Source organism: Lampetra fluviatilis, unplaced genomic scaffold (genome assembly GCF_964198595.1).
Source record: "Lampetra fluviatilis unplaced genomic scaffold, kcLamFluv1.1 SCAFFOLD_930, whole genome shotgun sequence".
Lineage (NCBI taxonomy): Eukaryota > Metazoa > Chordata > Hyperoartia > Petromyzontiformes > Petromyzontidae > Lampetra > Lampetra fluviatilis.
In genome coordinates, this window is record NW_027621508.1 from 1 (window position 1) to 24,123 (window position 24,123).

Genomic DNA, 24,123 nt, shown 5'->3' on the forward strand with positions numbered 1-24,123 from the left:
AACTGCGGTGCATCATGGGTAAGGGGGTGCTATAAAGTGTGGGGGGGGGGGGGTGACTGGAAACGGGGGCGTGGTCAAGGGGGGCGTGGCCAGAAGAGAGGGGGGCGTGGTCAGGGGTAGGGGGCGTGGCCAGGTGTAGGCAGGGGGGGGGTGTGGCCAGGGGGTGGGGCGCGTGCCCAGCGGTGGGAGGGATGTCAATGAGGTAATGAGGGCGTGGTCAGAAGGGAAGGGGCGTGACTAGAAGGGAAGGGGCGTGGCCAGAAGGGAAGGGCAGTGGCTAGAAGGCGGGGGGCGTGGCCAGAAGGGAAGGGGCGTGGACAGGAGGTAATGGGCGTGACCAGAAGGGAAGGGGCGTGGCTAGAAGGGAAGGGGCGTGGTTAGAAGTGGGGGGGGGGGCGTCATCAGAAGTGGAGGGGCGTGACCGGAAATGGGTGAGAGGGGGCTAAGAACAACTTCCGGTTATTTTGGCGGGAAACGCCTCAGTCGGTTTTTCGCTCTGCGACTGAGCCGAACATCGAGCGAGTGGTGAGCGGTGGACGCCTTGACGGGAGGTGAGGAGACGGTGAGGAGAGGGTGAGGAAGGGTGAGGTAGGGTGAGGTAGGGTGAGGTAGGTGAGGTAGGGTGAGGTAGGGTGAGGTAGGGTGAGAGTGAAGGGAGGGTGAGGTTGAGGTGAGGAGAGGGTGAGGTAGGGTGAGGTAGGGTGAGGGGAGGGTGAGGGTGAGGGGAGGGTGAGGTAGGGTGACGGGAGGTGAGGAGACGGTGAGGTAGGGTGAGGAGAGGGTGAGGTAGGGTGAGGTAGGGTGAGGTAGGGTGAGGGGAGGGTGAGGGGAGGGTGAGGTAGGGTGAGGGGAGGGTGAGGTAGGGTGAGGTAGGGTGAGGTAGGGTGAGGTAGGGTGAGGTAGGGTGAGGAGAGGGTGAGGGTAGGGTGAGGAGAGGGTGAGGGGAGGGTGAGGTAGGGTGAGGGTGAGGTAGGGTGAGGGGAGGGTGAGGTAGGGTGAGGTAGGGTGAGGTAGGGTGAGGTAGGGTGAGGGGAGGGTGAGGTAGGGTGAGGTAGGGTGACGGGAGGTGAGGAGAGGGTGAGGTAGGGTGAGGAGAGGGTGAGGGTAGGGTGAGGAGAGGGTGAGGTAGGGTGAGGGGAGGGTGAGGTAGGGTGAGGGTGAGGTAGGGTGAGGTAGGGTGAGGTAGGGTGAGGGGAGGGTGAGGGAGGGTGAGGAGAGGGTGAGGTAGGGTGAGAGGGTGAGGCGAGGTGAGAGTGAAGGGAGGGTGAGGTTGAGGTGAGGGGAGGGTGAGGTAGGGTGAGGTAGGGTGAGGTAGGGTGAGGGGAGGGTGAGGTGAGAGTGAAGGGAGGGTGAGGTAGGGTGAGGTAGGGTGAGGTAGGGTGAGGTAGGGTGAGGGGAGGGTGAGCTAGGGTGAGGGGAGGGTGAGGTAGGGTGAGGTAGGGTGAGGGGAGGGTGAGGTAGGGTGAGGGGAGGGTGAGGTAGGGTGAGGTAGGGTGAGGTAGGGTGAGGGGAGGGTGAGCTAGGGTGAGGGGAGGGTGAGGTAGGGTGAGGTAGGGTGAGGCGAGGGTGAGGGGAGGGTGAGGGGAGGGTGAGGAGAGGGTGAGGTAGGGTGAGAGGGTGAGGCGAGGTGAGAGTGAAGGGAGGGTGAGGTTGAGGTGAGGGGAGGGTGAGGTAGGGTGAGGTAGGGGGAGGGTGAGGTGAGAGTGAAGGGAGGGTGAGGTTGAGGTGAGGGGAGGGTGAGGTAGGGTGAGGTAGGGTGAGGTAGGGTGAGGTAGGGGGAGGGTGAGGTGAGAGTGAAGGGAGGGTGAGGTAGGTGGTAGGGTGAGGGTAGGGTGAGGGGAGGGTGAGCTAGGGTGAGGGGAGGGTGAGGTAGGGTGAGGTAGGGTGAGGTAGGGTGAGGCGAGGGTGAGGGGAGGGTGAGGGTAGGGTGAGGGGAGGGTGAGGTGAGTGAGAGGGTGAGGGGAGGGTGAGGGGAGGGTGACGGGAGGTGAGGAGAGGGTGAGGTAGGGTGAGGAGAGGGTGAGGGTAGGGTGAGGAGAGGGTGAGGTAGGGTGAGGTAGGGTGAGGTAGGGTGAGGTGAGGGTGAGGTAGGGTGAGGGGAGGGTGAGGTGAGAGTGAAGGGAGGGTGAGGTTGAGGTGAGGAGACGGTGAGGTTAGGGTGAGGTGAGTGTGAGGTGAGTGAGAGGGTGAGGTTGAGGTGAGGGTGAGGCGAGGTGAGGGTGAGGTAGGGTGAGGGGAGGGTGAGGGGAGGGTGAGGGGAGGGTAAAGGGAGGGTGAGGGTGAGGTAGGGTGAGGTGAGGCGAGGGTGAGGCGAGGGTGAGGCGAGGGTGAGGCGAGTGAGAGGTGAGGGTGAAGGGAGGTTCAGGTGAGGCGAGGCTGAGGTGAGGGTGACGGGAGGGTGAGGTGAGAGGGTGAGGAGTTGAGGTGAGGGCGAGGTGAGGGTGAGGTGAGTGTCAGGGTGGTGAGGCCGAGGTGAGGGCGAGGTGGTGAGGAGGCGAGGTGGTGAGGGTGAGGTGAGGGCGAGGTGAGTGTGAGGGCGAGGAGGTGAGGGTGAGGAGTTGAGGTGAGGGTGAGGAGGTGAGGGCGAGGTGGTGAGGAGTTGAGGTGAGTGTCAGGGTGAGGAGTTGAGGTGAGGGCGAGGAGGTGAGGACGAGGTGGTGAGGGTGAGGAGGTGAGGCTGAGGTGAGGGCGAGGTGAGGGCGAGGTGAGTGTCAGGGTGAGGAGGTGAGGACGAGGTGGTGAGGGCGAGGTGAGGGCGAGGTGGTGAGGAGGCGAGGTGGTGAGGGTGAGGTGGTGAGGGCGAGGTGGTGAGGAGGCGAGGTGGTGAGGGCGAGGTGAGTGTCAGGGTGAGGAGTTGAGGTGAGGTGGTGAGGAGGTGAGGAGGCGAGGTGGTGAGGAGGCGAGGTGGTGAGGAGGCGAGGTGGTGAGGATGCAGCGCGCCACAGGCAGCTTCCCGCTGCCGCCTCGTCACAAGGAGCGATTGATGGCCGCCGGGTTCGAGACCGCGGGAGACCTCGTGGGGGTCAAGCCCTCGCAGCTCAGCCGCGGTGAGTGGAGGTGGTGAGGGGGGTGGTGAGGGGGTGGTGAGGGGGGTGGTGAGGGAGTGAGGGGGGTGGTGAGGGGGGTGGTGAGGGGGTGGTGAGGGGGGTGGTGAGGGGGGTGGTGAGGGGGTGGTGAGGGAGTGAGGGGGTGGTGAGGGGGGTGGTGAGGAGTGAGTGGGGGTGGTGAGGGGGTGGTGAGGGGGGTGGTGAGGGAGTGAGGGGGGTGGTGAGGGAGTGAGGGGGGGTGGTGAGGGGGGTGGTGAGGGGGGTGGTGAGGGGGTGGTGAGGGGGTGGTGAGGGGGGTGGTGAGGGGGGTGGTGAGGGGGTGGTGAGGGGGTGGTGAGGGGGTGGTGAGGGGGGTGGTGAGGGAGTGAGGGGGGTGGTGAGGGGGTGGTGAGGGGGTGGTGAGGGGGGTGGTGAGGGGGGTGGTGAGGGGGGTGGTGAGGGGGTGGTGAGGGGGGTGGTGAGGGGGTGGTGAGGGGGTGGTGAGGGGGGTGGTGAGGGAGTGAGGGGGGTGGTGAGGGGGTGGTGAGGAGGGTGAGGGGGGTGGTGAGGGGGGTGGGGAGGGGGGTGGTGAGGGGGGTGGTGAGGGGGGTGGTGAGGGGGTGGTGAGGGGGGTGGTGAGGGGGGTGGTGAGGGGGTGGTGAGGGGGGGTGGTGAGGAGTGAGTGGGGGTGGTGAGGGGGTGGTGAGGGGGGTGGTGAGGGAGTGAGGGGGGTGGTGAGGGAGTGAGGGGGGGTGGTGAGGGGGGTGGTGAGGGGGTGGTGAGGGGGTGGTGAGGGGGGTGGTGAGGGGGGTGGTGAGGGGGTGGTGAGGGGACGGTGAGGGGGTGGTGAGGGGGGTGGTGAGGGAGTGAGGGGGGTGGTGAGGGGGTGGTGAGGGGGGTGGTGAGGGAGTGAGGGGGGTGGTGAGGGGGGTGGTGAGGGGGTGGTGAGGGGGTGGTGAGGGGGTGGTGAGGGGGTGGTGAGGGGGGTGGTGAGGGGGTGGTGAGGAGGGTGAGGGGGGTGGTGAGGGGGGTGGGGAGGGGGGTGGTGAGGGGGGTGGTGAGGGGGGTGGTGAGGGGGTGGTGAGGGGGGTGGTGAGGGGGATGGTGAGGGGGTGGTGAGGGGGGTGGTGAGGAGTGAGTGGGGGTGGTGAGGGGGTGGTGAGGGGGGTGGTGAGGGAGTGAGGGGGGTGGTGAGGGAGTGAGGGGGGGTGGTGAGGTGGGTGGTGAGGGGGTGGTGAGGGGGTGGTGAGGGGGGTGGTGAGGGGGGTGGTGAGGGGGTGGTGAGGGGGGTGGTGAGGGGGGTGGTGAGGGGGGTGGTGAGGGGGGTGGTGAGGGAGTGAGGGGGGTGGTGAGGGGGTGGTGAGGGGGTGGTGAGGGGGGTGGTGAGGGAGTGAGGGGGGTGGTGAGGGGGTGGTGAGGGGGTGGTGAGGGGGTGGTGAGGGGGGTGGTGAGGGAGTGAGGGGGGTGGTGAGGGGGTGGTGAGGAGGGTGAGGGGGGTGGTGAGGGGGGTGGGGAGGGGGGTGGTGAGGGGGGTGGTGAGGGGGGTGGTGAGGGGGGTGGTGAGGGGGTGGTGAGGGGGGTGGTGAGGGGGTGGTGAGGGGGTGGTGAGGGGGGTGGGGAGGGGGGTGGTGAGGGGGGTGGTGAGGGGGTGAGGGGGGGTGGTGAGGGGGTGGTGAGGGGGGTGGTGAGGGGGTGGTGAGGGGGGTGGTGAGGGGGGTGGTGAGGGAGTGAGGGGGGTGGTGAGGGGGTGGTGAGGGGGTGGTGAGGGGGTGGTGAGGGGGGTGGTGAGGGAGTGAGGGGGTGGTGAGGGGGTGAGTGGGGGGTGGTGAGGGGGGTGGTGAGGGGTGAGGGGGGTGGTGAGGGAGTGAGGCGGGTGGTGAGGGGGTGAGGGGGGTGGTGAGGGGGGTGGTGAGGGGGGGTGGTGAGGGGGGTGGTGAGGGGGGGTGGTGAGGGGGGTGGTGAGGGGGGTGGTGAGGGGGGTGGTGAGGGGGTGAGGGGGGGTGGTGAGTGGGGTGGGGGGGGTGGTGGTGAGTGGGGGTGGTGAGGGGAGGGGGTGGTGAGTAGGGGTGGTGAGGGGGTGAGTGGGGGTGGTGAGTGGAGGTGGTGAGGGGGTTGGTGAGGGGGGGTGGTGAGGGAGAGTGAGTGGGGGTGGTGAGTAGGGGTGGTGAGGGAGTGAGTGGGGGGTGGTGAGGGGGGTGGTGAGTGGAGGTGGTGAGGGGGGTGGTGAGTGGGGGTGGTGAGGGGTGAGGGGGGTGGTGAGGGAGTGAGGGGGGTGGTGAGGGAGTGAGTGGGGGTGGTGAGGGAGGTGGTGAGTGAGGGAGGTGGTGAGGTGGTGAGTGAGGGAGGTTGGTGAGGTGGTGAGTGAGAGAGTGAGTGAGGTTGGTGAGTGAGTGGGTGGTGAGTGAGGAGTGACTGAGGTGGTGAGTGAGAGAGTGAGTGAGGCTGGTGAGGAGGGAATGGTGAGGGGAGTGAGTGGGGTGAGTGAGTGGTGAGTGAGTGAAGTGGTGAGTGGGGTGGTGAGGTTGGAATGTACTCACCACTCCTCACTCCCCCCTCTGCACATTCCCCTCCAGAGCTGGGAGTATCGAAAGAGGAGGCTCTGGATATTCTGCAGACAGTGCTGAGAAAAGGTGAGACCCATAGACCTCACCCTGACCCCATAGAACTCACCCTGACCCATAGAACTCACCCTGAACCCATAGAACTCACCCTGACCCCATATAACTCACCCTGAACCCATAGAACTCACCCTGAACCCATAGAGCTCACCCTGAACCCATAGACCTCACCCTGACCCCATAGACCTCACCCTAAACCCATAGAACTCACCCTAAACCCATAGAACTCACCCTGAACCCATAGACCTCACCCTGACCCCATAGACCTCACCCTGACCCCATAGACCTCACCCTAAACCCATAGAACTCACCCTAAACCTATAGACCTCACCCTGAACCCATAGACCTTACCCTGAACCCATAGACCTCACCCTGAACCCATAGACCTGTCACTGAACCTATAGACCTCACCCTGAACCTATAGAACTCACCCTGAACCTATAGACCTCACCCTGACCCCATAGAACTCACCCTGAACCCATAGACCTCACCCTGACCTCATAGACCTCACCCTGAACCCATAGACCTGTCACTGAACCTATAGACCTCACCCTGACCCCATAGAACTCATCCTGAACCCATAGACCTCACCCTGAACCCATAGAACTCACCCTGAACCCATATAACGCACCCTGAACCCAAAGAACTCACCCTGAACCCATAGACCTCACCCTGACCCCATAGACCTCACCCTAAACCCATAGAACTCACCCTAAACCCATAGAACTCACCCTGAACCCATAGACCTCACCCTGACCCCATATAACTCACCCTGAACCCATATAACTCACCCTGAACCTATAGACCTCACTCTGAACCCATAGAACTCACCCTGAACCCATAGACCTCACCCTAAACCCATAGAACTCACCCTAAACCTATATACCTCACCCTGAACCCATAGAACTCACCCTGAACCCATAGACCTCACCCTGAACCTATAGACCTCACCCTGAACCCATAGAACTCACCCTAAACCTATAGACCTCACCCTGAACCCATAGAACTCACCCTAAACCTATATACCTCACCCTGAACCCATAGAACTCACCCTGAACCCATAGAACTCACCCTAAACCTATAGACCTCACCCTGAACCCATGGACCTCACCCTAAACCCATAGAACTCCCCCTGAACCTATAGACCTCACCCTGAACCCATAGAACTCACCCTGAACCCATAGAACTCACCCTAAACCTATAGACCTCACCCTGAACCCATAGACCTCACCCTGAACCCATAGACCTGTCACTGAACCTATAGACCTCACCCTGAACCTATAGAACTCACCCTGAACCTATAGACCTCACCCTGAACCTATAGACCTCACCCTGAACCCATAGACCTCACCCTGAACCTATAGACCTCACCCTGAACCCATAGACCTCACCCTGAACCCATAGACCTGTCACTGAACCTATAGACCGCACCCTGAACCCATAGAACTCACCCTGAACCCATAGACCTGTCACTGAACCTATATACCTCACCCTGAACCTATAGACCTCACCCTGAACCCAGAGACCTGACCTGAACCCATAGACCTCGCCCTGAACCCATAGACCTCACCCTGAACCTATAGACCTCACCCTGAACCCATAGACCTCACCCTGAACCCATAGACCTCACCCTGAACCTATAGACCTCACCCTGAACCCATAGACCTCACCCTGAACCCATAGACCTCACCCTGAACCTATAGACCTCACTCTGAACCCATAGACCTCACCCTGAACCCATAGACCTGTCACTGAACCTATAGACCTCACCCTGACCCCATAGAACTCATCCTGAACCCATAGACCTCACCCTGAACCCATAGAACTCACCCTGAACCCATAGAACTCACCCGGAACCCAAAGAACTCACCCTGAACCCATAGACCTCACCCTGACCCCATAGACCTGACCCTAAACCCATAGAACTCACCCTAAACCCATAGAACTCACCCTGAACCCATAGACCTCACCCTGACCCCATATAACTCACCCTGAACCCATAGAACTCACCCTGAACCTATAGACCTCACTCTGAACCCATATAACTCACCCTGAACCCATAGACCTCACCCTAAACCCATAGAACTCACCCTAAACCTATATACCTCACCCTGAACCCATAGAACTCACCCTGAACCCATAGACCTCACCCTAAACCTATATACCTCACCCTGAACCCATAGAACTCACCCTGAACCCATAGAACTCACCCGGAACCCAAAGAACTCACCCTGAACCCATAGACCTCACCCTGACCCCATAGACCTGACCCTAAACCCATAGAACTCACCCTAAACCCATAGAACTCACCCTGAACCCATAGACCTCACCCTGACCCCATATAACTCACCCTGAACCCATAGAACTCACCCTGAACCTATAGACCTCACTCTGAACCCATATAACTCACCCTGAACCCATAGACCTCACCCTAAACCCATAGAACTCACCCTAAACCTATATACCTCACCCTGAACCCATAGAACTCACCCTGAACCCATAGACCTCACCCTAAACCTATATACCTCACCCTGAACCCATAGAACTCACCCTGAACCCATAGAACTCACCCTAAACCTATAGACCTCACCCTGAACCCATAGACCTCACCCTAAACCCATAGAACTCCCCCTGAACCTATAGACCTCACCCTGAACCCATAGAACTCACCCTGAACCCATAGAACTCACCCTAAACCTATAGACCTCACCCTGAACCCATAGACCTCACCCTGAACCCATAGACCTGTCACTGAACCTATAGACCTCACCCTGAACCTATAGAACTCACCCTGAACCTATAGACCTCACCCTGAACCTATAGACCTCACCCTGAACCCATAGACCTCACCCTGAACCTATAGACCTCACCCTGAACCCATAGACCTCACCCTGAACCCATAGACCTGTCACTGAACCTATAGACCGCACCCTGAACCCATAGAACTCACCCTGAACCCATAGACCTGTCACTGAACCTATATACCTCACCCTGAACCTATAGACCTCACCCTGAACCCAGAGACCTCACCTGAACCCATATACCTCGCCCTGAACCCATAGACCTCACCCTGAACCTATAGACCTCACCCTGAACCCATAGACCTCACCCTGAACCCATAGACCTCAGCCTGAACCTATAGACCTCACCCTGAACCCATAGACCTCACCCTGAACCCATAGACCTCACCCTGAACCTATAGACCTCACCCTGAACCCATAGACCTCACCCTGAACCCATAGACCTCACCCTGAACCCATAGACCTGTCACTGAACCTATAGACCTCACCCTGAACCCATAGAACTCACCCTGAACCCATAGACCTCACCCTGAACCTATAGACCTGTCACTGAACCCATAGACCTGTCACTGAACCTATAGACCTCACCCTGAACCTATAGACCTCACCCTGAACCCATAGACCTGTCACTGAACCCATAGACCTCGCCCTGTACCTATAGACCTCACCCTGAACCTATAGACCTCACCCTGAACCCATAGACCTCACCCTGAACCCATAGACCTGTCACTGAACCCATAGACTGGACTGTACTCAGGTTCCTCAGGAGGTCATGGGTTCGATCCCAGACCCTAACGACGCCTGCTGCTGCTGTATATTTGTAGTCTGCGTCTCTCTCATCATCATCATCATCACGGTGGCTAGGAGATGTTAACTATCTCGCCCGGTACGCAAGAGGTCGTGGGTTCGATCCCAGACCCTGACGATGCCTGCTGCTGCTGCTGTATATTTGTAGTCTGCGTCTCTCTCATCATCATCATCATCACGGTGGCTAGGAGATGTTAACTATCTCGCCCGGTACGCAAGAGGTCGTGGGTTCGATCCCAGACCCTGACGATGCCTGCTGCTGCTGCTGTATATTTGTAGTCTGCGTCTCTCTCATCATCATCATCATCACGGTGGCTAGGAGATGTTAACTATCTCGCCCGGTACGCAAGAGGTCGTGGGTTCGATCCCAGACCCTGACGATGCCTGCTGCTGCTGTATATTTGCAGTCTGCGTCTCTCTCTCTGCTTAGTGAGATGTTGACCACCTCGCCTGGTCTACAGGAGGTCGTCGGTTCGATCCTGACCCTGGGAGATGTTGACCACCTCGCCTGGTCTACAGGAGGTCGTGGGTTCGATTAGCCTGAGAGATGTTGACCACCTCGCCTGGTCTACAGGAGGTTGTGGGTTCGATCCTGACCCTGGGAGATGTTGACTACCTCGCCTGGTCTACAGGAGGTCGTGGGTTCGATTAGCCTGAGAGATGTTGACTACCTCGCCTGGTCTACAGGAGGTCGTGGGTTCGATTAGCCTGAGAGATGTTGACCACCTCGCCTGGTCTACAGGAGGTCGTGGGTTCGATTAGCCTGAGAGATGTTGACTACCTCGCCTGGTCTACAGGAGGTCGTGGGTTCGATCCTGACCCTGGGAGATGTTGACTACCTCGCCTGGTCTACAGGAGGTCGTGGGTTCGATTAGCCTGAGAGATGTTGACTACCTCGCCTGGTCTACAGGAGGTCGTGGGTTCGATTAGCCTGAGAGATGTTGACTACCTCGCCTGGTCTACAGGAGGTCGTGGGTTCGATTAGCCTGAGAGATGTTGACCACCTCGCCTGGTCTACAGGAGGTCGTGGGTTCGATCCTGACCCTGGGAGATGTTGACTACCTCGCCTGGTCTACAGGAGGTCGTGGGTTCGATTAGCCTGAGAGATGTTGACTACCTCGCCTGGTCTACAGGAGGTCGTGGGTTCGATTAGCCTGAGAGATGTTGACCACCTCGCCTGGTCTACAAGAGGTCGTGGGTTCGATCCTGACCCTGGGAGATGTTGACTACCTCGCCTGGTCTACAGGAGGTCGTGGGTTCGATTAGCCTGAGAGATGTTGACTACCTCGCCTGGTCTACAGGAGGTCGTGGGTTCGATTAGCCTGAGAGATGTTGACTACCTCGCCTGGTCTACAGGAGGTCGTGGGTTTGATTAGCCTGAGAGATGTTGACTACCTCGCCTGGTCTACAGGAGGTCGTGGGTTCGATTAGCCTGAGAGATGTTGACCACCTCGCCTGGTCTACAGGAGGTCGTGGGTTCGATTAGCCTGAGAGATGTTGACTACCTCGCCTGGTCTACAGGAGGTCGTGGGTTCGATCCTGACCCTGGGAGATGTTGACTACCTCGCCTGGTCTACAGGAGGTCGTGGGTTCGATTAGCCTGAGAGATGTTGACCACCTCGCCTGGTCTACAGGAGGTCGTGGGTTCGATCCTGACCCTGGGAGATGTTGACTACCTCGCCTGGTCTACAGGAGGTCGTGGGTTCGATTAGCCTGAGAGATGTTGACCACCTCGCCTGGTCTACAGGAGGTCGTGGGTTCGATCCTGACCCTGGGAGATGTTGACTACCTCGCCTGGTCTACAGGAGGTCGTGGGTTCGATTAGCCTGAGAGATGTTGACTACCTCGCCTGGTCTACAGGAGGTCGTGGGTTCGATTAGCCTGAGAGATGTTGACTACCTCGCCTGGTCTACAGGAGGTCGTGGGTTCGATTAGCCTGAGAGATGTTGACTACCTCGCCTGGTCTACAGGAGGTCGTGGGTTCGATTAGCCTGAGAGATGTTGACTACCTCGCCTGGTCTACAGGAGGTCGTGGGTTCGATTAGCCTGAGAGATGTTGACTACCTCGCCTGGTCTACAGGAGGTCGTGGGTTCGATTAGCCTGAGAGATGTTGACTACCTCGCCTGGTCTACAGGAGGTCGTGGGTTCGCTTAGCCTGAGAGATGTTGACTACGTCGCCTGGTCTACAGGAGGTCGTGGGTTCGATTAGCCTGAGAGATGTTGACCACCTCGCCTGGTCTACAGGAGGTCGTGGGTTCGATTAGCCTGAGAGATGTTGACTACCTCGCCTGGTCTACAGGAGGTCGTGGGTTCGATTAGCCTGAGAGATGTTGACCACCTCGCCTGGTCTACAGGAGGTCGTGGGTTCGATCCTGACCCTGGGAGATGTTGACTACCTCGCCTGGTCTACAGGAGGTCGTGGGTTCGATTAGCCTGAGAGATGTTGACTACCTCGCCTGGTCTACAGGAGGTCGTGGGTTCGATTAGCCTGAGAGATGTTGACCACCTCGCCTGGTCTACAGGAGGTCGTGGGTTCGATTAGCCTGAGAGATGTTGACTACCTCGCCTGGTCTACAGGAGGTCGTGGGTTCGATCCTGACCCTGGGAGATGTTGACTACCTCGCCTGGTCTACAGGAGGTCGTGGGTTCGATTAGCCTGAGAGATGTTGACTACCTCGCCTGGTCTACAGGAGGTCGTGGGTTCGATTAGCCTGAGAGATGTTGACTACCTCGCCTGGTCTACAGGAGGTCGTGGGTTCGATTAGCCTGAGAGATGTTGACCACCTCGCCTGGTCTACAGGAGGTCGTGGGTTCGATCCTGACCCTGGGAGATGTTGACTACCTCGCCTGGTCTACAGGAGGTCGTGGGTTCGATTAGCCTGAGAGATGTTGACTACCTCGCCTGGTCTACAGGAGGTCGTGGGTTCGATTAGCCTGAGAGATGTTGACCACCTCGCCTGGTCTACAAGAGGTCGTGGGTTCGATCCTGACCCTGGGAGATGTTGACTACCTCGCCTGGTCTACAGGAGGTCGTGGGTTCGATTAGCCTGAGAGATGTTGACCACCTCGCCTGGTCTACAGGAGGTCGTGGGTTCGATCCTGACCCTGGGAGATGTTGACTACCTCGCCTGGTCTACAGGAGGTCATGGGTTCGATTAGCCTGAGAGATGTTGACTACCTCGCCTGGTCTACAGGAGGTCGTGGGTTCGATTAGCCTGAGAGATGTTGACTACCTCGCCTGGTCTACAGGAGGTCGTGGGTTCGATTAGCCTGAGAGATGTTGACTACCTCGCCTGGTCTACAGGAGGTCGTGGGTTCGATTAGCCTGAGAGATGTTGACCACCTCGCCTGGTCTACAGGAGGTCGTGGGTTCGATTAGCCTGAGAGATGTTGACTACCTCGCCTGGTCTACAGGAGGTCGTGGGTTCGATCCTGACCCTGGGAGATGTTGACTACCTCGCCTGGTCTACAGGAGGTCGTGGGTTCGATTAGCCTGAGAGATGTTGACCACCTCGCCTGGTCTACAGGAGGTCGTGGGTTCGATCCTGACCCTGGGAGATGTTGACTACCTCGCCTGGTCTACAGGAGGTCGTGGGTTCGATTAGCCTGAGAGATGTTGACCACCTCGCCTGGTCTACAGGAGGTCGTGGGTTCGATCCTGACCCTGGGAGATGTTGACTACCTCGCCTGGTCTACAGGAGGTCGTGGGTTCGATTAGCCTGAGAGATGTTGACTACCTCGCCTGGTCTACAGGAGGTCGTGGGTTCGATTAGCCTGAGAGATGTTGACTACCTCGCCTGGTCTACAGGAGGTCGTGGGTTCGATTAGCCTGAGAGATGTTGACTACCTCGCCTGGTCTACAGGAGGTCGTGGGTTCGATTAGCCTGAGAGATGTTGACTACCTCGCCTGGTCTACAGGAGGTCGTGGGTTCGATTAGCCTGAGAGATGTTGACTACCTCGCCTGGTCTACAGGAGGTCGTGGGTTCGATTAGCCTGAGAGATGTTGACTACCTCGCCTGGTCTACAGGAGGTCGTGGGTTCGCTTAGCCTGAGAGATGTTGACTACGTCGCCTGGTCTACAGGAGGTCGTGGGTTCGATTAGCCTGAGAGATGTTGACCACCTCGCCTGGTCTACAGGAGGTCGTGGGTTCGATTAGCCTGAGAGATGTTGACTACCTCGCCTGGTCTACAGGAGGTCGTGGGTTCGATTAGCCTGAGAGATGTTGACTACCTCGCCTGATCTACAGGAGGTCGTGGGTTCGATTAGCCTGGGAGATGTTGACTACCTCGCCTGGTCTACAGGAGGTCGTGGGTTCGATTAGCCTGAGAGATGTTGACTACCTCGCCTCGTCTACAGGAGGTCGTGGGTTCGATTAGCCTGAGAGATGTTGACTACCTCGCCTGGTCTACAGGAGGTCGTGGGTTCGATTAGCCTGGGAGATGTTGACTACCTCGCCTGGTCTACAGGAGGTCGTGGGTTCGATTAGCCTGAGAGATGTTGACTACCTCGCCTGGTCTACAGGAGGTCGCGGGTTCGATTAGCCTGAGAGATGTTGACTACCTCGCCTGGTCTACAGGAGGTCGTGGGTTCGATTAGCCTGAGAGATGTTGACCACCTCGCCTGGTCTACAGGAGGTCGTGGGTTCGATCCCAGACCCTGACGACGCCTGCTGCTGCTGCTGCTGTAGATGTGGAGTCTGCGTCTCTCTCACTCCGTGGTGGTCTCTGCGTGGATTTTGTCTCCGGGTTTACCGGTTATTCCCCCTCCATGTTTTGGATAAAATCTACGTCACCACCGCTATGCAGGGGTCGCACACGGGTTTTGATTCCTTACCCGTCGTACCCGGCCGCACCAGGGTCGCAAACGGGTACCTGTACCCTACCCGTACCCGGCCGGGTAACGGGTAGGGTACGGGTATCGGGTACCTGATTGCGACCTCTGGGATGAAGCCACGTTGCAGGCGCGGGTGGGTTGATTCTAGGAACTTGAACTGTGTACCCAGCCGCACCAGGATCGCAAACTCTCCCACTCACTCACTCACCCACCCACTAATTCAGCTACTCACTCACTCACCCACCCACTCACTCACCCACCCACTCACCCACTCACTCACTCACGAACTCACTCACTAACCCACTCACCCACGAACTCACTCACTAACCCACGCACCCACTTACTCACCCACCAACCAGAGGTCGCAAACGGGTTTCGATTCCTTACCCTCCGTACCCGTACCCGGCCGCACCAGGGTCGCAAACGGGTACCTGTACCCTACCCGATACCCGTACCCTACCCGTACCTGGCCGGGTACGGGTAGGGTACGGGTATCGGGTACCCGATTGCGACCTCGGGGATGAAGCCACGTTGCAGGCGCGGGTGGGTTGATTCTAGGAACTTGAATTGTGAGAAGAGACAAGACGCTGGGAAATGAGTGACAAACGGCGACTCACCAGTGACTCACGGCCTACCCGTACCCGTACCCGGCCGCACCAGGATCGCAAACTCTCCCACTCACTCACTCACCCACTCACTCACTCACTCACCCACTCACTCACCCACTCACGAACTCACTCACTCACCCACGCACTCACCCACTCACCCACGCACCCACTTACTCACCCACCAACCAGAGGTCGCAAACGGGTTTCGATTCCTTACCCTCCGTACCCGTACCCGGCCGCACCAGGGTCGCAAACGGGTACCTGTACCCTACCCGATACCCGTACCCTACCCGTACCTGGCCGGGTACGGGTAGGGTACGGGTATCGGGTACCTGATTGCGACCTCGGGGATGAAGCCACGTTGCAGGCGCGGGTGGGTTGATTCTAGGAACTTGAATTGTGAGAAGAGACAAGACGTTGGGAAATGAGTGACACACGGTGACTCACCAGTGACTCACGGATTACCCGGCTACCCGTACCCGGCCGCACCAGGATCGCAAACTCTCCCACTCACTCACCCACCCACTAATTCAGCTACTCACTCACCCACCCACCCACTAACCCACTCACGAACTCACTCACTAACCCACTCACTAACCCACTCACCCACTCACCCACTCACGAACTCACTCACTAACCCACTCACCCACGCAGTCACCCACTCACCCACGCACCCACTTACTCACCCACCAACCAGAGGTCGCAAACGGGTTTTGAATCCTTACCCTCCGTACCCGTACCCGGCCGCACCAGGGCTGGGTACGGGTAGCCGGGTATCGAGTAGGGTACGGGTATCGGGTGTAGGGTACGGGTATCGGGTAGGGTACGGGTAGCCGGGTATCGGGTAGGGTACGGGTATCGGGTTTAGGGTACGGGTATCGGGTGTAGGGTACGGGTATCGGGTAGGGTACGGGTAGCCGGGTATCGGGTAGGGTACGGGTATCAGGTAGGGTACGGGTATCGGGTATCGGGTAGGGTACGGGTATCGGGTAGGGTACGGGTAGCCGGGTATCGGGTAGGGTACGGGTATCAGGTAGGGTACGGGTATCGGGTATCGGGTAGGGTACGGGTATCGGGTAGGGTACGGGTAGCCGGGTATCGGGTAGGGTACGGGTATCAGGTAGGGTACGGGTATCGGGTATCGGGTAGGGTACGGGTATCGGGTAGGGTACGGGTAGCCGGGTATCGGGTAGGGTACGGGTATCGGGTAGGGTACGGGTATCGGGTAGGGTACGGGTATCGGGTATCAGGTAGGGTATCGGGTAGGGTACGGGTATCGGGTAGGGTACGGGTAGCCGGGTATCGGGTAGGGTACGGGTATCAGGTAGGGTACGGGTATCGGGTAGGGTACGGGTATCGGGTAGGGTACGGGTATCGGGTAGGGTACGGGTATCGGGTAGGGTACGGGTATCGGGTAGGGTACGGGTATCGGGTAGGGTATGGGTAGCCGGGTATCGGGTAGGGTACGGGTATTGGGTAGGGTACGGGTAGCCGGGTATCGGGTAGGGTACGGGTATCGGGTGTAGGGTACGGGTAGGGTACGGGTATCGGGTGTAGGGTACGGGTATCGGGTAGGGTACGGGTATCGGGTAGGGTACGGGTAGCCGGGTATCGGGTAGGGTACGGGTATCAGGTAGGGTACGGGTATCGGGTATCGGGTAGGGTACGGGTATCGGGTACGGGTATCGGGTATCGGGTAGGGTACGGGTATCGGGTAGGGTACGGGTATCGGGTAGGGTACGGGTATCGGGTATCGAGTAGGGTACGGGTATCGGGTAGGGTACGGGTATCGGGTAGGCTAACGGGTAGCCGGGTATCGGGTAGGGTACGGGTATCGGGTAGGGTACGGGTATCGGGTAGTAGGGTAACGGGTATCGGGTAGGGTACGGGTATCGGGTAGAGGTACGGGTATCGGGTAGGGTACGGGTATCGGGTAGGGTACGGGTATCGGGTATCGGGTAGGGTACGGGTATCGGGTAGGGTACGGGTATCGGGTAGGGTACGGGTATCGGGTATCGAGTAGGGTACGGGTATCGGGTAGGGTACGGGTATCGGGTAGGCTACGGGTAGCCGGGGTATCGGGTAGGGTACGGGGTATCGGGGTAGGGGTACGGGTATCGGGTAGGGTACGGGTATCGGGTAGGGTACGGGTATCGGGTAGGGTACGGGTATCGGGTACCCGGTTTGCGACCTCTGGCGCTGAGCGTCCGCGAGTTATTTGCCGTGTGGTCTCCGCTGACTTGGGGTCGTCCCGTCGTCCCGTGTCGCCGTCGTGCGTAGCAAGCGGACGGGGACACACACACACACAGCTCTCACTTCAAGTTAAAATAGTGTCGTGTGTAGTAGTGTAGTGTATAGTGTAGTGTATAGTGTAGTGTATAGTGTATAGAGTGTAGTGTAGTGTGTAGTGTAGTGTATAGTGTAGTGTATAGTGTAGTGTATAGTGTAGTGTATAGTGTAGTGTATAGTGTAGTGTGTAGTGTAGTGTGTAGTGTAGTGTATAGTGTATAGTGTGTAGTGTAGTGTATAGTGTAGTGTATAGTGTGTAGTGTAGTGTGTAGTGTAGTGTGTAGTGTGTAGTAGTGTAGTGTATAGTGTAGTGTGTAGTGTAGTGTGTAGTGTAGTGTGTAGTGTAGTGTATAGTGTAGTGTAGTGTAGTAGTGGAGTGTGTAGTGTATAGTGTAGTGTAGTGTGTAGTGTAGTGTATAGTGTAGTGTATAGTGTAGTGTATAGTGTAGTGTAGTGTGTAGTGTAGTGTATAGTTTAGTGTAGTGTATAGTGTAGTGTATAGTGTAGTGTATAGTAGTGTAGTGTATAGTAGTGTAGTGTATAGTGTAGTGTATAGTAGTGTGTAGTGTAGTGTATAGTGTAGTGTATAGTAGTGTAGTGTATAGTGTAGTGTATGTAGTGTATAGTAGTGTATATTGTAGTGTATAGTAGTGTAGTGTATAGTGTAGTGTATAGTGTAGTGTATAACAGTGTAGTGTATAGTAGTGTAGTGTATAGTAGTAGTGTATAGTGTGTAGTAGTGTATAGTAGTGTATAGTAGTGTGTAATAGTGTATAATAGTGTGTAGTAGTGTATAATAGTGTATAATAGTGTATAGTAGTGTATAGTGTATAATAGTGTATAATAGTGTATAATAGTGTGTAGTAGTGTGTAGTAGTGTATAGTGTATAATAGTGTATAGTAGTGTATAGTAGTGTATAGTAGTGTATACTAGTGTATAGTAGTGTATACTAGTGTATAATAGTGTATAATAGTGTATAATAGTGTATAATAGTGTATAATAGTGTATAATAGTGTATACTAGTGTATAATAGTGTATAGTAGTGTATAGTAGTGTATAATAGTGTATAGTCGTGTATAATAGTGTATAGTAGTGTATAATAGTGTATACTAGTGTATAATAGTGTATAGTAGTGTATAATAGTGTATAGTAGTGTATAGTAGTGTATAGTAGTGTATAATAGTGTATAGTAGTGTATAGTAGTGTATAATAGTGTATAGTAGTGTATAGTAGTGTATAGTAGTGTATAATAGTGTATAGTAGTGTATAATAGTGTATAGTAGTGTATAGTAGTGTATAATAGTGTATAATAGTGTATAATAGTGTATAATAGTGTATAATAGTGTATATTAGTGTATAGTAGTGTATAGTAGTGTATAGTAGTGTATAGTAGTGTATAGTAGTGTATAATAGTGTATAATAGTGTATAGTAGTGTATAGTAGTGTATAGTAGTGTATAGTAGTGTATAGTAGTGTATAGTAGTGTATAATAGTGTTATAATAGTGTATAATAGTGTATAATAGTGTATAGTAGTGTATAATAGTGTATAATAGTGTATAATAGTGTATAGTAGTGTATAATAGTGTATAATAGTGTATAATAGTGTATAGTAGTGTATAGTAGTGTATAGTAGTGTATAGTAGTGTATAGTAGTGTATAATAGTGTATAGTAGTGTATAATAGTGTATAATAGTGTATAGTAATGTATAATAGTGTATAATAGTGTATAGTAGTGTATAGTAGTGTATAGTAGTGTATAATAGTGTATAGTAGTGTATAATAGTGTATAATAGTGTATAGTAGTGTATAGTAGTGTATAGTAGTGTATAGTAGTGTATAATAGTGTATAATAGTGTATAATAGTGTATAGTAATGTATAATAGTGTATAGTGTATAGTAGTGTATAGTAGTGTATAATAGTGTATAATAGTGTATAATAGTGTATAGTAATGTATAATAGTGTATAGTAGTGTATAATAGTGTATAATAGTGTAGTGTATAGTGTAGTAGTGTATAGTAGTGTAGTGTAGTGTGTAGTAGTGTATAATAGTGTATAATAGTGTATAATAGTGTATAATAGTGTATAGTAGTGTATAGTAGTGTATAGTAGTGTATAGTAGTGTATAATAGTGTATAATAGTGTATAGTAGTGTATAATAGTGTATAATAGTGTATAATAGTGTATATAGTTAGTATGTATAATAGTGTATAGTAGTGTATTATAGTGTATAGTAGTGTATAATAGTGTATAATAGTGTATAGTAGTGTATAGTAGTGTATAGTAGTGTATAGTAGTGTATAATAGTGTATAATAGTGTATAATAGTGTATAATAGTGTATAGTAGTGTATAATAGTGTATAATAGTGTAGTGTATAGTGTAGTAGTGTATAGTAGTGTAGTGTAGTGTGTAGTAGTGTATAGTAGTGTATAGTAGTGTATAATAGTGTATAATAGTGTATAGTAGTGTATAATAGTGTATAGTAGTGTATAATAGTGTATAGTATGTATATAGTGTATAGTAGTGTATAATAGTGTATAGTAGTGTATAATAGTGTATAGTAGTGTATAGTAGTGTATAATAGTGTATAGTAGTGTATAGTAGTGTATAATAGTGTATAATAGTGTATAATAGTGTATAATAGTGTATAGTAGTGTATAATAGTGTATAGTAGTGTATAAGTAGTGTATAATAGTGTATAGTAGTGTATAGTAGTGTATAATAGTGTATGTAGTAGTGTATAAGTTGTAGTATAATAGTGTATAATAGTGTATAGTAGTGTATAATAGTGTATAATAGTGTATAGTAGTGTATAATAGTGTATATAGTGTAGTGTATAGTGTAGTATTGTATAGTGTAGTGTAGTGTAGTTAGTGTGTATTAGTAGTATAGTAGTGTATAGTAGTGTATAGTAGTGTATAATAGTGTATAATAGTGTATAATTGTGTATAGTAGTGTTTATAGTGTATAATAGTGTATAGTAGTGTATAATAGTGTATAGTAGTGTATAATAGTGTATAGTAGTGTATATAGTGTATTATAGTGTGTATAGTAGTGTATAATAGTGTATAGTAGTGTATAGTAGTGTATAATAGTGTATAATAGTGTATATAGTGTATAGTAGTGTATAATAGTGTATAATAGTGTATAGTAGTGTATAATAGTGTATATTAGTGTAGTGTATAGTGTAGTAGTGTATAAGTAGTGTAGTGTAGTGTGTAGTAGTGTATAGTAGTGTATAGTAGTGTATAATAGTGTATTAATAGTGTATAATAGTGTATTAGTAGTGTATTAATAGTGTATAATAGTGTATAGTAGTGTATAGTAGTGTATAGTAGTGTATAATAGTGTATAGTAGTGTATAGTAGTGTATAGTAGTGTATAGTAGTGTATAATAGTGTATAGTAGTGTATATAGTGTATAGTAGTGTATAGTAGTGTATATTAGTGTATATTAGTGTATAGTAGTGTTTAGGTAGTGTATATTAGTGTATAATAGTGTATATAGTGTATTAGTAGTGTATAAGTAGTGTATAATAGTGTATAAGTAGTGGTTAGTAGTGTATAGTAGTGTATATAGTGTATAAGTAGTGTATATTAGTGTATAAGTTGTGTATAGTGTTATGTATAGAGTGTATATAGTGTATAGTAGTGTATATAGTGTATAGTAGTGTATAGTAGTGTATAATAGTGTATAGATAGTGTATAGTAGTGGTATAGTAGTGTAGATAGTGGTATAAGTAGTGTATAATAGTGTATAATAGTGTATAGTAGTGTATATAGTAGTGTATAGTAGTAGTGTATAGTAGTGTATGTATGTAGTGTATAATAGTGTATAATAGTGTATAAGTAGTGGTATATATAGTGTATAGTAGTGTATATAGTGTATAATAGTGTATAGTAGTGTATAGTAGTGTATAGTAGTGTATAGTAGTGTATAGTAGTGTATAGATAGTGTATAGTAGTGTATAGTAGTGTATAGTAGTGTATAGTAGTGTATAGTAGTGTATAGTAGTGTATAGTAGTGTATAATAGTGTATAATAGTGTATAATAGTGTATAATAGTGTATAATAGTGTATAATAGTGTATAGTAGTGTATAGTAGTGTATAGTAGTGTATAGTAGTGTATAGTAGTGTATAATAGTGTATAGTAGTGTATAGTAGTGTATAAGTAGTGTATAGTAGTGTATAGTAGTGTATAATAGTGTATAATAGTGTATAGTAGTGTATAGTATAGTGTATAGTAGTGTATAATAGTGTATAGTAGTGTATAGTAGTGTATAGTAGTGTATATAGTGTATAGTAGTGTATAATAGTGTATAATAGTGTATAATAGTGTATAGTAGTGTATAGTAGTGTAGTAGTGTATAGTAGTGTATAATAGTGTATAGTAGTGTATAGATAGTGTATAATAGTGTATAATAGTGTATAATAGTGTATATAGTGTATAATAGTGTATAAGTAGTGTATAGTAGTGTATAATAGTGTATAGTAGTGTATAGTAGTGTATAGTAGTGTATAGTAGTGTATAATAGTGTATAATAGTGTATAGTAGTGTATAATAGTGTATAATAGTGTATAATAGTGTATAATAGTGTATAGTAGTGTATAGTAGTGTATAATAGTGTATAGTAGTGTATAGTAGTGTAATAGTAGTGTATAGTAGTGTATAGTAGTGTATAGTAGTGTATAATAGTGTATAATAGTGTATAATAGTGTATAGTAGTGTATAATAGTGTATAATAGTGTATAATAGTGTATAATAGTGTATTATAGTGTATAGTAGTGTATAGTAGTGTATAATAGTGTATAGTAGTGTTATTAATAGTGTATTAGTAGATGTATAGTAGTGATAGTAGTGTATAGTAGGTGTATAATAGTGTATATAGTGTATAATAGTGTATAATAAGTGTATTAATAGTGTTATTAATAGGTGTATACACTAGTGTATAATAGTGTATAGTAGTGTATAGTAGTGTATAGTAGTGTATAGTAGTGTATAGTAGTGTATAGTAGTGTATAATAGTGTATAGTAGTGTATAGTAGTGTATAGTAGTGTATAATAGTGTATAATAGTGTATAATAGTGTATAATAGTGTATAATAGTGTATAGTAGTGTATAGTAGTGTATTGTAGTGTATAGTAGTGTATAATAGTGTATAATAGTGTATAATAGTGTATAATAGTGTATAATAGTGTATAGTAGTGTATAGTAGTGTATAATAGTGTATAATAGTGTATAGTAGTGTATAGTAGTGTATAATAGTGTATAGTAGTGTATAGTAGTGTATAGTAGTGTATAATAGTGTATAGTAGTGTATAATAGTGTATAATAGTGTATAATAGTGTATAGTAGTGTATAGTAGTGTATAGTAGTGTATAATAGTGTATAATAGTGTATAGTAGTGTATAGTAGTGTATAATAGTGTATAATAGTGTATAATAGTGTATAATAGTGTATAGTAGTGTATAGTAGTGTATAATAGTGTATAATAGTGTATAATAGTGTATAATAGTGTATAATAGTGTATAGTAGTGTATAGTAGTGTATAATAGTGTATAATAGTGTATAATAGTGTATAATAGTGTATAATAGTGTATAATAGTGTATAGTAGTGTATAGTAGTGTATAGTAGTGTATAATAGTGTATAATAGTGTATAATAGTGTATAATAGTGTATAGTAGTGTATAGTAGTGTATAGTAGTGTATAGTAGTGTATAATAGTGTATAATAGTGTATAATAGTGTATAATAGTGTATAATAGTGTATAGTAGTGTATAGTAGTGTATAGTAGTGTATAATAGTGTATAATAGTGTATAATAGTGTATAATAGTGTATAATAGTGTCACACTGCACCCTCCCCCCCCTTGGCGCGACCGTCCAGACGCGCACGACAACGGGGAGCCAACAGAAGCCTGCTGCGCAGAAGCAGCAGCAGCAGCAGCATCAGCAACAACATCATCATCAGCAGCAGCAACATCATCAGCAGCAGCAACATCAGCAGCAGCAGCAACAACATCATCATCAGCAGCAGCAGCAGCAGCAGTAGCAGCATCAGCAACAACATCATCATCAGCAGCAGCAACATCAGCAGCAGCAGCAGCAGCAGCATCAGCAACAACATCATCATCAGCAGCAGTAGCAACACCATCATCAGCAGCAGCAGCAGCAGTAGCAACAACATCATCATCATCAGCAGCAGCAACATCATCATCATCATCAGCAGCAGTAGCAACAACATCATCATCAGCAGCAGTAGCAACACCATCATCAGCAGCAGCAGTAGCAACAACATCATCATCATCAGCAGTAGCAACATCATCATCATCAGCAGCAGTAGCAACATCATCATCAGCAGTAGCAGTAGCATCATCAGCAACGACATCATCATCATCATCAGTAGCAACACCATCATCAGCAGCATCAGCATCATCATCAGCAGCAGCAGTAGCATCATCAGCAACAGTGGCATCGTCATCAGCAGCAGTAGCACCGTCATCATCGGCACCATCAGCAGCATCAGCAGCAGCACCATCATCATCATCAGCAGCACCACCATCATCATCATCAGCAGCACCACCATCACCATCATCAGCACCACCATCATCAGCACCACCACCACCATCATCAGCAGCACCACCACCATCAGCACCACCATCATCAGCACCACCACCATCAGCACCACCATCATCAGCACCACCACCATCATCAATATCAGCAGCACCACCATCATCAGCACCACCATCATCAGCACCACCACCACCATCATCAGCAGCACCACCACCATCAGCACCATCATCAGCACCACCATCATCAGCACCACCATCATCAGCACCACCACCACCATCATCATCAGTGGTCGAACACAGCGCCAATCCAAGCCACGGCCTTTCCTCCGACGCCAGTATCTCCGGCGATACGGCGCCCCGTAGCCGTAGCCGTGCCGGTGCTGCCGGCGTCGTCACGGCGACGGCGCCGGTGACGGTGCTGGAGCTCCTGCAGGAGGAGGCGGTGCGTGGCGACGTGGTGTCCTTCTGCTCCGCTCTCGACTCGCTGCTGGGGGGCGGGTTCCCTACGGGCGCCGTCACCGAGCTGTGCGGGGCACCCGGCGTTGGCAAGACTCAGATCTGGTGA

The 24,123-nt window shown here is 51.3% G+C and overlaps 1 protein-coding gene across 1 annotated transcript; it reads left to right on the top strand.

Annotated features, from left to right (window-relative positions):
- Positions 1-2,888: 2,888 nt before the first annotated feature.
- On the top strand, positions 2,889-24,123 carry LOC144955347 (DNA repair protein RAD51 homolog 3-like). The gene is made up of 3 exons (XM_078885595.1): positions 2,889-3,047; positions 5,600-5,674; positions 23,936-24,123. Exons 1-3 carry the CDS (start codon positions 2,930-2,932, stop codon positions 24,121-24,123), a joined length of 381 nt encoding a protein of 126 aa, XP_078741721.1. The 5' UTR covers positions 2,889-2,929.

Excerpts from the sequence above, each read along its gene's own strand:
- LOC144955347 (XM_078885595.1), top strand. The coding sequence starts at position 2,930 with ATGCAGCGCGCCACAGGCAGCTTCCCGCTGCCGCCTCGTCACAAGGAG. Across the intron at positions 3,048-5,599 it reads GCCCTCGCAGCTCAGCCGCG|AGCTGGGAGTATCGAAAGAG; the intron begins GTGAGTGGAGGT and ends ATTCCCCTCCAG. Across the intron at positions 5,675-23,935 it reads AGGTGAGACCCATAGACCTC|GTGCTGCCGGCGTCGTCACG; the intron begins ACCCTGACCCCA and ends GTAGCCGTGCCG.